Raw genomic sequence first — 14,670 nt, 5'->3', positions numbered from 1 at the left:
AAATAGAGTAGTCTAATATTCCAGTGTTTTGTTATATCTATATATATATAGTGACATATAACTATATATTCTATTCAATTCTCCAGTATACACCAAAATCTATCTTCAATACTGTAATGGTATTAAATTTTGATTATACCTATAATAAACTATAATGATTCTAATTATATTTTCCAGATTACTTACTCTAAGGAAATACTTCTACTATCTCTACTTTTCATTCTTTGATAGAAAAACAGTACATTGCTTTGTGCAATTAATAATAATAATAAAATAATACCATTCTCACCAAAACAAAAACACAACAGCTATTGAGAACCCACAAATAAAGCATAATAATGTCCAAATTTTTATATTGCTTGCTACATCACATAAAGGTATTGTTACTGGTGTTCATTCAAAGAGGTTGTAAAAAAACTTTCTTTTTCAGTTGGCAATTTGGAACTCTTTATTCTGAGGTTTCTTCAGATAGTCAGGGAAGATTTTCTGATCACTCAAAAACAGACTATTAGTTACGATGTTAGAAGACTTTATAATCGTAATTTATAACCTTATTTTTTTATCAGGATTTAGAGGAAATTTCAGGAAAATTTACATTTAATTTTAAGAAATCCTGGCACAAATAACTAACATTCCCAAAATATCTGGTTTCAGCAAAAGATCAGATAAAAACAGAAAATACAAAACTCTTACAGATATGTGAGGAGTAATTTATCCAATGGCTTATACATATTTTTATGAACATAAGCTTTAAATAATTAAAACTTAGTGATTACAACAAAATATAGGACATCTTTACGATAAAAAAAACAAATAAAAGTTCTATTAAATATTTTTTGGCATATTTGAAATGTTAGTCTGCCAATTTTATTGTGAAACTCTAACTAAAAACTACTACCCTTGTGTTAGAAAAGGCTACTATTAAACTCACAAAATGTGTTGCCAAAGTTGTTACAATTAATAAAAAAACACAGTTAAACACTTGTCAGATAAAAATATAGGAAGGAAATATTATTAGAATTCATTAATGTTACAAAACACATTTGAAATGTACCATTCTGTTATATATATATATATATATAGCAGTACATTTCATTAAAATTTTCACTGTTCAGGAAAATTACTTAAAAATCAAAGTATTGTACATCCAATATTTTACTTAGCATCTGTTTCAGAAGCACAAAACACCTTAGTTTGATTTTTTTACAAACATGTGCACTACAACTCACCCAGTTTACATTAAAAATTAAAACAAGGTGAGGAATTTATTTTACTTAATGGAACATATATTTTGAATGTATGACTTGAAAATAACAACTCAAAAGCATTTAACACCTTAAACTGTAATTAAATCAGTGATGTTTCAAATACTGATCACAATAACACAATTAAAAGTAGGTACATACAGAATATTTTAGATGTATTTATACTGATGCTATAACCTTCAGGCTAGCACATACTGAATACTGTAGATGTATTTACATTGATGTTATAACCTTCAGGCTATCACATACTGAATACTGTAGATATACTTACATTGATGTTATAACCTTCAGGCTATCACATACTGAATACTGTAGATATATCTACACTGAGGCTATAGCCTTTAGGTAAGCACATACTGCATACTGTAGATGTATCTACATTGAGGCTATAGCCTTTAGGTAAGCACATACTGAATACTGTAGATGTATTTACATTGAGGCTATAGCCTTTAGGTAAGCACATACTGAATGCTATAGATGTATCTACATTGAGGCTATACCTTTCAGGTAAGCACATACTAAATACAGTATATGTACTTACACATATATTACATTTCTAAACCTGGTGTTAAATTATTTCAGGTAAGCACATACTAAATACAGTATATGTACTTACACGTATATTACATTTCTAAACCTGGTGTTAAATTATTTCATTTGTTTACAGTCAAGTATTACTTTGCAATTTTGTCAGTGGATTTACTAATCATATTTTTTCTTCATAAATCACTATTTTCTATCTGTGTTTGAAATATAACTTTCAATAGTAACATGAGATTTGTAAGTGAAAGTTTTTCAATCTTGAAATTTGTCTCTAAAATAGCAACTAGTAACCATTGTGCAAGCGTTGATTACAATGACTATCTAAGTTTTTATAAAATGTTGCCAAACAAAGAACAATGATAAATATATTTTATAGTTGTCAAGGTTACATATCAGCAACATATATATATATATATATATCATAAATATGTAAAATTCAATGCAATTTCAGTTTCATAAGGCTAAACTGATTTTCTATGTTTTCTACTATTATACTTTTTAAGAGTATTTCCTACATATTTAATTCTTTAATATTTGAAATAGTTACTATACCTTGCACTGTTTATACTTTGTGCATTATGATTCTTTTCTTATAAAGATTTAGCCTATATCAAACAAAATAACTTAATCTTACCAAGTTGAGTTTTTGCCTTGTTTCTTAGTTCCTTAATTTTAAGTTCTCCTATCTTGTATGCACAAGCCTGAAATCAAAAAAAAAAATTAACTTGTATATGTGCAAGTTCATTACTTGAAGAAGCAAACTATGAATTCATAACTTTTTTCATATTCAAACTGAAACATTAAAATATGCACATCTAATTTTGACGTTGATTAGGGTTGGGATGAAGATTTATTCATGAGGGCATATATTTTAATTGTGAAGTGCTGTAGAAAAAAAAAAGAAGTGAGAATACGGGTCAGAGAAGAAATAGAAAAATTAGTTATTTTTCGTAATTGCTCTTTGTAAGCTGTCTCTAGGATATGATGTAATCACAATAATTTAAGGAAAGTAACACAAATAAAGTTTTAATATTAAAGTTACAATTATTGTTTAAAGCATCAATGTAATTGTACAGCATGCATTCCAAGAAACGTAAATACTATTTTACATAAATGTTTTTATATTAATTATTCCATATACATGCCAATTCTATTACAGTAAAATGAAATAATAAAAAAATGTGCAGGAATCTTTGTGACCTTACCTGAAGTAACAAGTTTTGTTCAATGACATATTACTGTATATACATGTGTATGACCCCAGAAAAAATACATAAGCCTGATTTTTCAAGACTTGAAAATCTTATAAATGCTTGACAATGATAATTAAAATACAATTTATATCACTCAAAGCCTGCAATCAATTCTTAGTCTAATAGTGATCATTACTAAAATACAATAAAAACTAACACTATGTTGTTAAACCACATTAGAAACTGAATGACATCAACAGCAACCCATCTTTACAAGCATTCAATATGCATGTTTATTTTTCTTCATTTTAAAATTAAACTTTTCATATTTCTAGAGGCTCACCTGGCCTGGCCAAGTTATGTAACGATCAACTTCCTTTTCAATATTTTGTTTTGTAGCTGCAGAATGTTCCAACATAAAGTTGATAGCTTTTTCACGACTCCATCTAAGTTCAAAAACAGATTCCTGATAATGTTAGATATATATTTTCACAAAAAGCTCTAAATTTTAAAGAAAAGAAACACACTACTAACTGAGTTAATGCTTGAAAGCATAAGAAAAAAAACTTCAATAGTTATACACACCAGTAACATTTAACACAAGAAACAAGTAGTCTTTAATGATTAAAATAAGCTGTACTTTGTTAACAACCATTATTCAATGTATTTCTATAACACAAATTTCCTATCATAAATAAAGTTGAAATTGTAATGTCATAGTTTATTTTTAACATCTAGAATTGACCTCTGTTTCTGAAGAAGCAACTGAACTGACCCAAAAGCATGTATTCCAGTGTCCACAACAAGTCTACAAGCTCGAAATATTTCTTGGGATAAACGACCTAACCTGAGTAAAAACAAAACAGAAAAACAATATGTATGTTTATTATAACCAAAGAAAAAATGCATTAAACACAAAATATTTTATGAAAGAAGTCTTCAACTCCTTTTATTCAGGACATAAAAGTCTATGTTAAATTAAAAGTCAGCCTATATACGTTTATATACTTTCTTACTGTTATACTTTGTCAAACGTTTTGATATGTGCATTGCACCTTCTCTTTTTACAGTGAGTCTACTTAACACCATATGTGCAAGTCAGGGAAACATGTTGGTGGGTTTAGTCCGAAACAAAATTTCCTGGTACTCTCCTTTATCAAATCCTGAATAGAGATTTGTTCTTCTTGCGATATTTGGAATCTGAATTGCTCACCAGCATGGACAAATTCACAACAGTTTCTTGGCTATGAGGGAGTAAATAAAACCCTAATCCACAATCTCACACAAATACGGTAGTGATTGTGCATGTTAGGCAATGCAATATCTGGTTCTTCAGCTCTATAAAACCATTTTCTCTGTGGCTTTTGTGAGTTCTATTGACAGGATGGCCGAGGAAGGCTCAACAAATCTTGCTAAGTGCAGTATCTACCTGAACATGAACATTTCTACTATATTTTGTGAGAACAAATTCCGGCCAACTCCTAAACTCTGTATCTCTGTGACCGAACACTATTGAGAGATAAGTTCTTTTGGTAACAAAGTGTGTTTTTTTAGGTTAACAGATCAAGCAACTTATCATAGTACATATTTCTTGGTTCCAACATGAATGCTGGAAACTGTGACACCACTGTAGCCAATCCAATCCACTGAGCTCAGTCCCATTGACTTGCAGACTGAATATTTAAGAGATAAAATGCTTACAATGTCATACATATGTTTGCTCTATGATTTCAAGTGATATGTTTTATTCTTGATTTGAGGGATACAGAGTCGAGCACATATATGAACATGATAATGAATACACAAATCAAAAAGTCATGTGACATTCACAACCAATGCAAAGTCACAGTGGAAGTGCATGTATCAAAACTGCATTTTGATACTGTTTGGAATTTCACAGGTGATGTGATGCCACCAAAAATTGATTGCTTTTGGAAAAGGTATGTAACAGCTCTTTTAAGAAGCAAAATATTCATACTCTCAGATCATAATGATGTGTTAAGATTAGAGAATCAAAATTTCCAAGGACAAGGATTTCCTTTTTACTTAATGGCATTGGAAATAAAGGAACATGGATCAACTTAGGGCCATCCAGAAAGAGACCTGCAACAAGTTGTACCCCAGCTGAGAATTTATGAATACAAAGGTCAATGGCAAAAGCATTTCACATGCCCAGGCAACAGTGCCCTTTTGTTATATAAAAATTCTCTTACAAAATATTAAACAAGAAACAGCTAATCCTACACTAATTGCAATGTTACTAATTTATAATAATTTTAAATTATATGATGTAATATTACTGGTTTCAAAAATTTTATGATAATTTGAGGAAAGAATGTGTTTTGAAATTTCCAAATTGTTTAATAATTCAAAATTGACAAAAGTTTGCTTTATGTCTACCAAATGAAATAAATTTACATTTACTTACAAAAAGTAAGGATCTTCATACAGACCTAGTTCATGACCCAAGAACTCACTGTACAGACCCCAACCCTAAAATAATCAATCAAGTTATAATAAGTTCCGTATACTGTTAGTGTGGGCATTCATAGTATCTATGAATAAGAAACCTGAGTGTAAAAATGTTTTGTATGACATATTATTTTTTCATGGAGTATCTCAATAACCCATTGTCCTAAATAATAAAAGAACACAATATATATATAGAACACAAAAATCTACACTCTGCAATCATTCATTAAAATGCCAAATACAAAGCTTATCTCAAACAATGATTACATTATTGGTATATTTGTCGAGTGAAGATGTATAAAATATAAATATATCCTAGCCAATATCTTTATCTTCAAATACTTAAAAACAAAATCTTAAATAACATACTAAAACTTTTCAATTGTCCATTATACTTTTAACTCATTTAAAAAAAACAAAAAATTCTATAACAATGTCGAAAGAAACTGAAGATTTGGAACAATGAATCCTTAACTTGTTGATATAATTTGATGTCCAAAATTATTCATAAACAAGAATTGAGCTATAATACCTCCAGATAGGCTGTATGTAAAGGAAATCGGGAGGGAACATCTGAATATTTCCTGTCTTCAATATTTCTTCGGAATGCTGGTACCCCTGTTTGTTCAATCATGTAAGATGACTGTAGAGATAACAAAAAATGTAATAAATATGTATAGGCAGTCTAACATAATTATACATTACAGAACCAACAGGACTATTAAACATGACATCTATTGGATACCACAATACACAAATAATATAAACATTTTATGCTATAGAAAATATGTTGTTATAATGTTAAAACAGATTACTGCAGTAGATCTATTACAATGATAACCACTAACCCAGATAATTCTTTCTTTCACAATCATTTTATATAAAGCAAACATTAGAAAAACACTACTAAGGTATCAGATGAAGAACATTGTGAATTAGCACTGTTTTTTTATGGTTACTCCTAATTTTTTACATGAAATTATAAATGTATATTTGACAATATATGTGTAACCTGGTATGTAAAAGTCCTAACTAGATTGAAGTTGTTTTGTTGTATTAAGCTTCTTTCTTCCTCCTTATGTATTTTCCATTAATAATGACAAGTCATCTTTGCTACAAGTGTAGCTATTCAAACACAGATTATACAGCTGTAGTATAAGACAGAAGTTAATAATTTTAATACAAGTATTTTGTTTACAATCTACCAAAGACAGCAGATTCAGGAAAAAAGTAAAAAAAAAACAGAACTTTATAACATCCAGAAAAACAGGAAAAAACAGAACTTCACAACAACCAGAAAAAAAAAGGAAAAAACAGAACTTTATAACATCCAGAATTACATAACTGAAGAAAAATTAAAAACAAAAGCTATGTACAAAAATTTACAGAACAACAAATATTTTATCATGGCACTTAATTTAATAAGAAACTTTTCCTGGCATAAGAAGAAAAAATGGGTGTATCTATAATAATTACTGGAAAAGAATATTTCTTCTTGCTCTATAAAAATGAAGAAACTAGCCACTGCATTATCTTAATTATCATTTAAAAAGAACATATTACAGACTGGGAAATTTGACATTTTGAAAAATAAACAATCTTCATCCCCAGAAAAGAAAAAATGTATATGCACATTTTTGTTTATTTCGCAAAACATTAGGATATACATATATTCCTTATTTGGTATTTATTTATTTATAAATGTTTGAATATGCAGTATTATTAAAGCATTAAACCTACATAATGTAACTGCTTAGTTGTTGTCAGAATCACACAATATTAAGAAAACTATTATTAGTATTTACCTGAAGATGATGACCTGGTTCAGCTTCATGAAGGGAAAGGCTCATCATTTCATACTTAGGTCTAGAAACAACAAAAAATGTTTTAGTCCTACTAACAATATAAAGTATAAGACATAAATTAATATTACAACAAATTTATTGATTTTATAAAAAAATCAAATAGTTTTTTTATCTGCAAAATATATACCATATTGATGGTGCAGCTTTGTTTTTCCTCCATAATAATACATGCATTAGAAATTCCAGCAACATTTGGAGTGTTGGATCGAAATATATTTTATAGAATGCATTACATACATTTTAAGTTTTCCTCTCTGAAATAAAACCATTATATTCCCAAACCATACCACTTACAAAACTTTGCTTACATCATTTATAAATAAAATTAACTCAAAAGAATTAGTCTCTATCTAGCACACCAGCTTCTTTTGGCCATGCTATAACTCACACACAAAATCATGTTTCCTACAACAATCCATCATCAGAACCACTCATCTAAAAATCTTAAAGGATCAAAAGTACTTAAACAGTTCATGAAATTTCCTAATAGAAGCACTTTGATGATTCAAGTTATGCTGGTAAAAGGAACACAATAATAAGCAAAGGACGAATAATCCAGTTTAGTTCAGAAAGTGACATCTGCAACCTCCAGTCAGAAAAAGAGGAACAGAATATGAATACAACAATGCGTATTTCCAAAACATTGCACAAATTAGATTTCTACAAATGAGCCTGTTTTAATCATCTGAGCAAAAGTTAGTAGAAATCACTTGAAAATCAATACCTTCATGACTTATATATTAGATAACAGTTTCATTCCTAGTTTTTAAAAGGAATGATGCATATTCAAAGGACTCTGCTGGAATGGCATGTCCCACATTTTATTCAAAACCTCTGATGAGATAATCAATTTAAAGTCAGGAACTAAATGCAAAGTGGGATGGGTGTTCTGAAACTTAAGATATAACATTACCTAGACCAAGACAGGCATGAGACTGGCTGACCACGAAAAAGAAAAACCCAAAATGATGATGCTAAAGGCAAAATATCTTTTCAGTTATTGATGTAAATGTAATGAAAGAAGCATTCTAAGAGCATGTTTATAATTCTTTTACTACGACAAAAAAACTCCAGAAATAAATGCTTCTTTCTACTCATTTACTAGGTAACAAAATTATACTTACAAGTATTTACACAGAGCAGTTTATTGTGCATGTTTAATAATGTTGCTTAGATTTTGTAAATCTCATTATGTTAAAGCACTTTTCTTCTTCTTTTATTACCTTGGTCAGCTATTTCCAGTTTTTGTTGCATTTAATATCTTTTGGGCTTTTATAGTCAGCCTTTCCATTTTTTAGTTCCCCTCTTTTTCTTTTTTCTTTCAAGCTCTTGCCAATGTTTCTTTATGGAAGCTTTGATATCATAACACACATTATGTTGAACAGGATTGTGCAGAATTCCTTTCTCTCAAAAAAATATAAAATTTCTTTGCCTCACACCCTAAACCATACTTTAAAGTCTGCACAGCAGAATAGTTTATGCTGAATGATTTAGGATCCCATCATAATATTTATTGTGTTTCATTACATAATAAAGATTGTTAATTTTGTGTTACACTGTGTCCAGTCTCTTCATTTCATTTAACACCAATCAGTAAGAGTTTTAGAATTACTCTGTAGTTGATATCTTATGGTATTAATGGTATCCTTAAGAGATAAGCCATGAAAGCAGCTCATCAATACCAGTATCATTTTGTGAAGAGATGGGTACAACCCTAGTGATTTAACAGTACACGTTCATACATCACTTCAAACTAGAAACCTTTCTTTGTTAACAGTAAGGGAGGAAAATATTTTAAAGCTACCTTTACCCTACCTTTAAAGCTACTTTTGTCATCACATTTGTGGCTAGAAGAGGTAGCTTTCTCTTGAAATTATTCTTAGGGATTTTTTACTTAAATACTTCGAGTTACAAAAAATAAGTTTACACTTCATTGGTGGCTATTACTATTCACACTTATATACATACCATTTGAAATGGAAGTGTTTTAATTACATTAGAAAATCTACACATATGGTGTTTGTATTGTATCAGCACAAATATTGCAGCATTGCATACTGACAGAACCACAGATAGTCTCCTATTACCCCTTTTCCACAAAGGACTATGTACTGATATCACAAATTAATAAAGAAATTGTAAAAGTAACAGACATGAACTGATCTCTAGAAAAAATCTCGTGCCTGCAGGATCAAATTTATACTTGTTTGAAGAACAGATTTTACTTAATACCAAAATTATAGATACTGAAGTAGCCACACGTATCACAGACAACCAGTTTACACCAAAAATTTCTAGATCACATACATATCATTTAACAATAAAATCTTACACAGTACACTTTAGAGCCTTTTGAACCCATGATGCCTAAACTTACAAGAACACTTCCACATATCTTTATAAACTTTTCAAATATTTTACATTTAAATTTCATTTCTATATGCAAAAAAAAAAGAAGCAAATTTAACTAATGTCCTTCAAACAATGTATGTGGCTAATTTTATGTCAAATGTTAAGATTAAAAAGTATAAAAAAATGTCATTTCTTCCATTTCTTTTACCTTGATATTTTAGAGTTTAATGTTCCAGGATAACTGTGGGTTTTCTTGATGAGAAAAAAGTTATTGTAAATTTATAAAAAAAAATTATAATTATGATGATATTTTTAGTTATTATTTAATTCAGCATAAGCTTTTAAAATATAAAAAAATGTGTTTTATCTTATAAACTTTATATTAAAGACTTGCAAGTTGGACAAAGCTTATTCCTTTTCAAATCAAGTATTCAGACTGAAAATCATTAAGAAAGAGCTAAGTACGTACAGATATATAGGATATCACTTGAACCTCACGAGTTTACAGAGGGTATCACTTGACCTCACATGAGTTTACAGAGAGGGTATCACTTGACCTCACATGAGTTTACAGAGAGGATATCACTTGAACCTCATGTGAGTTTACAAAGAGGATATCACATCAACATTATACAAAGCTAGTATGAAAAATTAGACAGATACTCGTGAGACAGTAACATCATCAGTATTCATAAAACTTGAACCTCATGTGAATTTACAGAAAATATATCATTTGAACCTTATATAAAGCTAGTATGAATCATTAGACAGATACTCATGAGACAGTAACATCACCAGTATTCACAAAAACTTGAACTTCATGTGAATTTACAGAGAAGATATCATTTGAACCTTATACAAAGCTGGTATGAAAAATTAAACAGATACTTACGAGGCAGCGATATCACCAGTATTCACAAAAAATGTGCCTGGTCTACTACCATCTTCTGCCCCAGAAAGATAATAGGCCAGAGGTCCTCCTGACATTGTTGGAGGTGTAGGAATAATACTAAAACAAAAAAGTTGATTCTAAATTAAGTTTCTTTAACTAATAAATTTCACTTTAAATATTTTTCATGCATAAACTGACAACAGAAGTACATTTTGTATGAAAAAGAAGTTCAATATTGGTTACCTCTACAAAACAGATATCTGTAGCAGATGGTTACAGCTTATAATGAAAGTAGTCTGAGGAGACCTTGCAACACTCGAACATGTTATAATCAAAGCATATGGAAGAATTACCATGCAAGATATTTAACAGAAAGCTTTTTTGTGCATTCTTAAAAAATACATGTAATGAGATTACATATTCTGATACATTTAAAGAGAGAAATTCTCAAAAGAATAAAACTGACATAATATATGTACACCATGGGACAAAAAAAGTTTACAAATTATGTGTATACTCACAAAATAAAAGTATCACCATCTGCAAAAACTGGGATATCACCAAAAATATCATGCTCAAAGTAAAATACTGCACAGTGAAATTCATGGTACAAAAAGTTATCTGTGGTGAATTAGATAAATCAGATGATTCAAGAAAAAAAAGACACCGAAAGAGCACTCTCTTCAAAAGAAATAAAAAATCAAGTAAACACAAAAAATTATGGGTTGCATTCTACATCAAATGCATAAAGGAGTCAAATGTATTAAAACAGAGAATTGAGGGACACATCTTCTGCACATGTACTCACTTTACAATAATGGTAAGTTAGCACTGCCTGCTAATTAAATTATTAAAGATTATTTGTTGGGCAAAATAATAAGCAAAAAATGAAAAGTTTAATCATATGAAAAGGCATGCACCTAAAAACTACTGTTTGTCTCTAAGTTACTGTACTGTACGCAGAATTTTTTTTATCTCTGCTGGTTCATGTTAAACACACATAACTTCAAAAAGAAATAAGAACTTGTATAATAAAATTAAGTTTAATACTTAACTTCAAAGAAGCTTAAAAAGTTAAGTCTCAAACAAGATTAAAATCATAAAATCAATTAGTATTGTTGAAGAGTTTGATCAGCTCAAGTACTGTGCAGATTGACTTTTTTGTCTGTTAGCTATAAGTTTTTTTTTATATAAGTATTCGAAAGAAGTATAAAATGTAATACAACTGTCAACTGATGATTCAAAAGCAGGGACTTTTAAAATAAATAAGGCCTATATAAGCAGCCTGTAGCAATCAACAGAAGAATGGAAGAACTCACAAAACAGAAAGTATGAATTTACATTTGTTGTTCTTCATATCATTTAGGTTGTAAGAGAAAGAGGCACAACTGATGAAGAGTGTAATTTACTTGCAACATGTTTTCTATCTTAAGTGAATAAATAAATTAAATATATATTCTACTTTATGACTATTGTATTGTGCAATATAGACAGCACATTTTCTTGAATTTCTATACATATGCTTATACATTTATATTCACTTTGTAAGATCAACAGAAATTAATTACAATTCTGTTACATACATAATAATGCACATATAAATTTTACAGTAAAAATTAATATTTCATCAATTAAACTGCATTATTCATTTAGCATATTATACATACATTTTTATGTGTTTGTTCACTTGAAAACATCTTGTTAACAGTGGTCTAAGTGATCAGAGCCATCTTTAATTTTTAACAGTGGACTAGAACGAAGGAAGTCAGTTGCTGCTGAATAGTGGAGTTGACTGTCACTCTTACAACACACCCAAAAAGTAATTGATAGAACTATGTCTTAATCAAAATACTCTCAGATCCACATTTGAACACATTAACCAATAGGTCAAGCCTAAATTTTAAAGTATTTCAAAAACTTGAAAAAAAAAGAACATTTTTACTAGCTAGAAATAAAGGTTCACACCTTCAGTGCTGTGTTAACACACCTCTAGTAAACTCTTCTAAAGGAAATACATTTTGTTTTACCCAGTAGTGTAAAAGTGTGCAGTCAAACTGTGCAAGAATTAAGTACAAAATTTCTATAGGAGACACCACTACTTTTATAACAATCAGGGGATTTAGAATCAAACCAATTAAGGAGTGAGTTACTGTAAATTAAGTAAAAGTGTGCAGTCAAACTGTGCAAGGATTAAGTAGAAACCTACTGTAAGTTAAGTAATTATGTCATTGTACTGAATACGTAGATGTGTATTTATTCATATCTTAAACATTTTTCTACTACTTGTGTACAACTTCCACAGAAGAATTCAGATAAGCACCAAATGAAAATCAATCTGTATTTCATAATGTCTTAGTGCACATGTATCTGCCCAGACAAGTACAAATACTTTTTAAATTCCTAAGTCTAAAACAGAAAGCAGTAAAATTTCATGTTCTTATTGGTATGCTTAATTTGCACTCCTACTTATAAATTGCTAAACTAATTTATAATTAATAACTCTGCAATATCTCATCTTTAAAACATGATATTTATGGCAGCTATATTTCAAGCCAGTATCACTTTGCATGAACATATTTGGCTAATCTAGTGAGCTGTAAATAATGTATCTTTATAATGGAACGTATTTATAGTTGGGTTAATCTTCTAACCAAATAGCCCTCTAGTGACCCAGTGGTAAGTCCAAAGGTTTATAATGCTAAAAAGTGGGTTTCAATACCCATGGTGAGCACAGCACAGCTAACTCATTGCATAGCTTTCTTCTTAACAACAATCAAAATCCTGATCAAATATACGAAAAATGCTTTATAATCTTATACTTTTTAAATAGAAATGAGCAATATTGTCAATCTAACAGTCTACTTAGATCAAATCTAGATAAGTATTTGTGGAGAAGTCAACAAAGAAAGTTTTAGCGGTAATGTTTTTCTTCACAAGAGAAAAAAAAACATTACTGGTAAAACTAGAATTTACTTTGGATACAAAATCTGAGTGAAATATAACTAATACATAATTCTGTGTCATATATTTCAGCAGTCAAATGTAAGTTAATGATATATATTGTATCATCATTGCAATTTCATGGCATTTGGTATTTTTAACTTGAACAGTATCTGTGCAAAATAACCTTACTTAATTTAGAAATGCAGACCAGAAAGAAGGTAATCTAGTAGGCAAGTAATTTTAACTGAATAGCAGGATTGACTGTCACAGTAATAGTGTGGAGCACAATGCAATTCACACCTAGGTCCATTATACTAACCACTAGACCAATCTGGATTACAATTTCATGATATGTATATTATTAAGTCACAAGTTACAGATATATATGATTTCAAATAGAAATTTTTGTTACCTAAAGTTTTACATAAAAATGGGGAATAAAGTTACATATATACTTACGACAATTTCATTTTGGGGATATTTTTTATTATAAGTGGCAACTTTGGCCTGATCTGGTTCAATACTATGTCTTCATAGCCACTGAGCAGTTCCTCCTACAGTAACACATTACAACATTCTATAAATCAATAGTTTTAAATTTTAAGTACATTTAATAGTTGAGCTACACTAGAGCATATATTTTTATGTATAAAGCTCTTGAATCAAAAGCCTTTTCTGTTTAAGCTTTATAACAGAAGAATTTATGTTTCAGAAAAAGCAACTGGGTGATAAATATAGTTTTAACAAGTTTTTATGGAGTCAAAGAGTAAATTATCTAAAATCTAACAAAAATTCTTAATATATTTCTACATGAATGAGTTTTCACATTTATTCATTCATAAATATGCAAATATAAACACATATACACATACATATATGTACATAATTTATTGCCTAATAGGTCATACAATAACTTTAATTTAATCCCTTGCAGACCTATTTAACCTTTAACAAAAATCTAAAATTCTTGCAATAATATGTGTGTGTGTATATATACTCTCTCTCTCTCTCTCTCTATATATATATATATATATATATATATATATATATATATATATACACACACACACACATAGTATATATATATATATATATAGTATAGAGAGAGACACACACACACACACACACACACATATATATATACT

At 29.2% G+C, this 14,670-nt stretch overlaps 1 protein-coding gene across 1 annotated transcript in view; it reads right to left on the bottom strand.

Annotated features, from left to right (window-relative positions):
• Window positions 1-2,413: 2,413 nt before the first annotated feature.
• LOC106458959 overlaps window positions 2,414-14,670 on the bottom strand; it is a 48,038-nt gene continuing 35,781 nt past the window's right edge. The window contains exons 10-17 of the mRNA XM_013918528.2: window positions 13,985-14,079; window positions 10,583-10,699; window positions 7,279-7,339; window positions 6,006-6,116; window positions 5,430-5,494; window positions 3,777-3,848; window positions 3,345-3,447; window positions 2,414-2,509 (exon numbers count right to left, since the gene is read on the bottom strand). Of these exons, the coding sequence (XP_013773982.2) occupies window positions 2,414-2,509; window positions 3,345-3,447; window positions 3,777-3,848; window positions 5,430-5,494; window positions 6,006-6,116; window positions 7,279-7,339; window positions 10,583-10,699; window positions 13,985-14,079 (720 nt within the window). The remainder of the gene's footprint in view (window positions 2,510-3,344; window positions 3,448-3,776; window positions 3,849-5,429; window positions 5,495-6,005; window positions 6,117-7,278; window positions 7,340-10,582; window positions 10,700-13,984; window positions 14,080-14,670) is intronic.

This window comes from Limulus polyphemus, unplaced genomic scaffold (genome assembly GCF_000517525.1).
Source record: "Limulus polyphemus unplaced genomic scaffold, Limulus_polyphemus-2.1.2 Scaffold538, whole genome shotgun sequence".
Classification (NCBI taxonomy): domain Eukaryota; kingdom Metazoa; phylum Arthropoda; class Merostomata; order Xiphosura; family Limulidae; genus Limulus; species Limulus polyphemus.
This window is presented reverse-complemented; position numbering and strand designations above follow the sequence as displayed.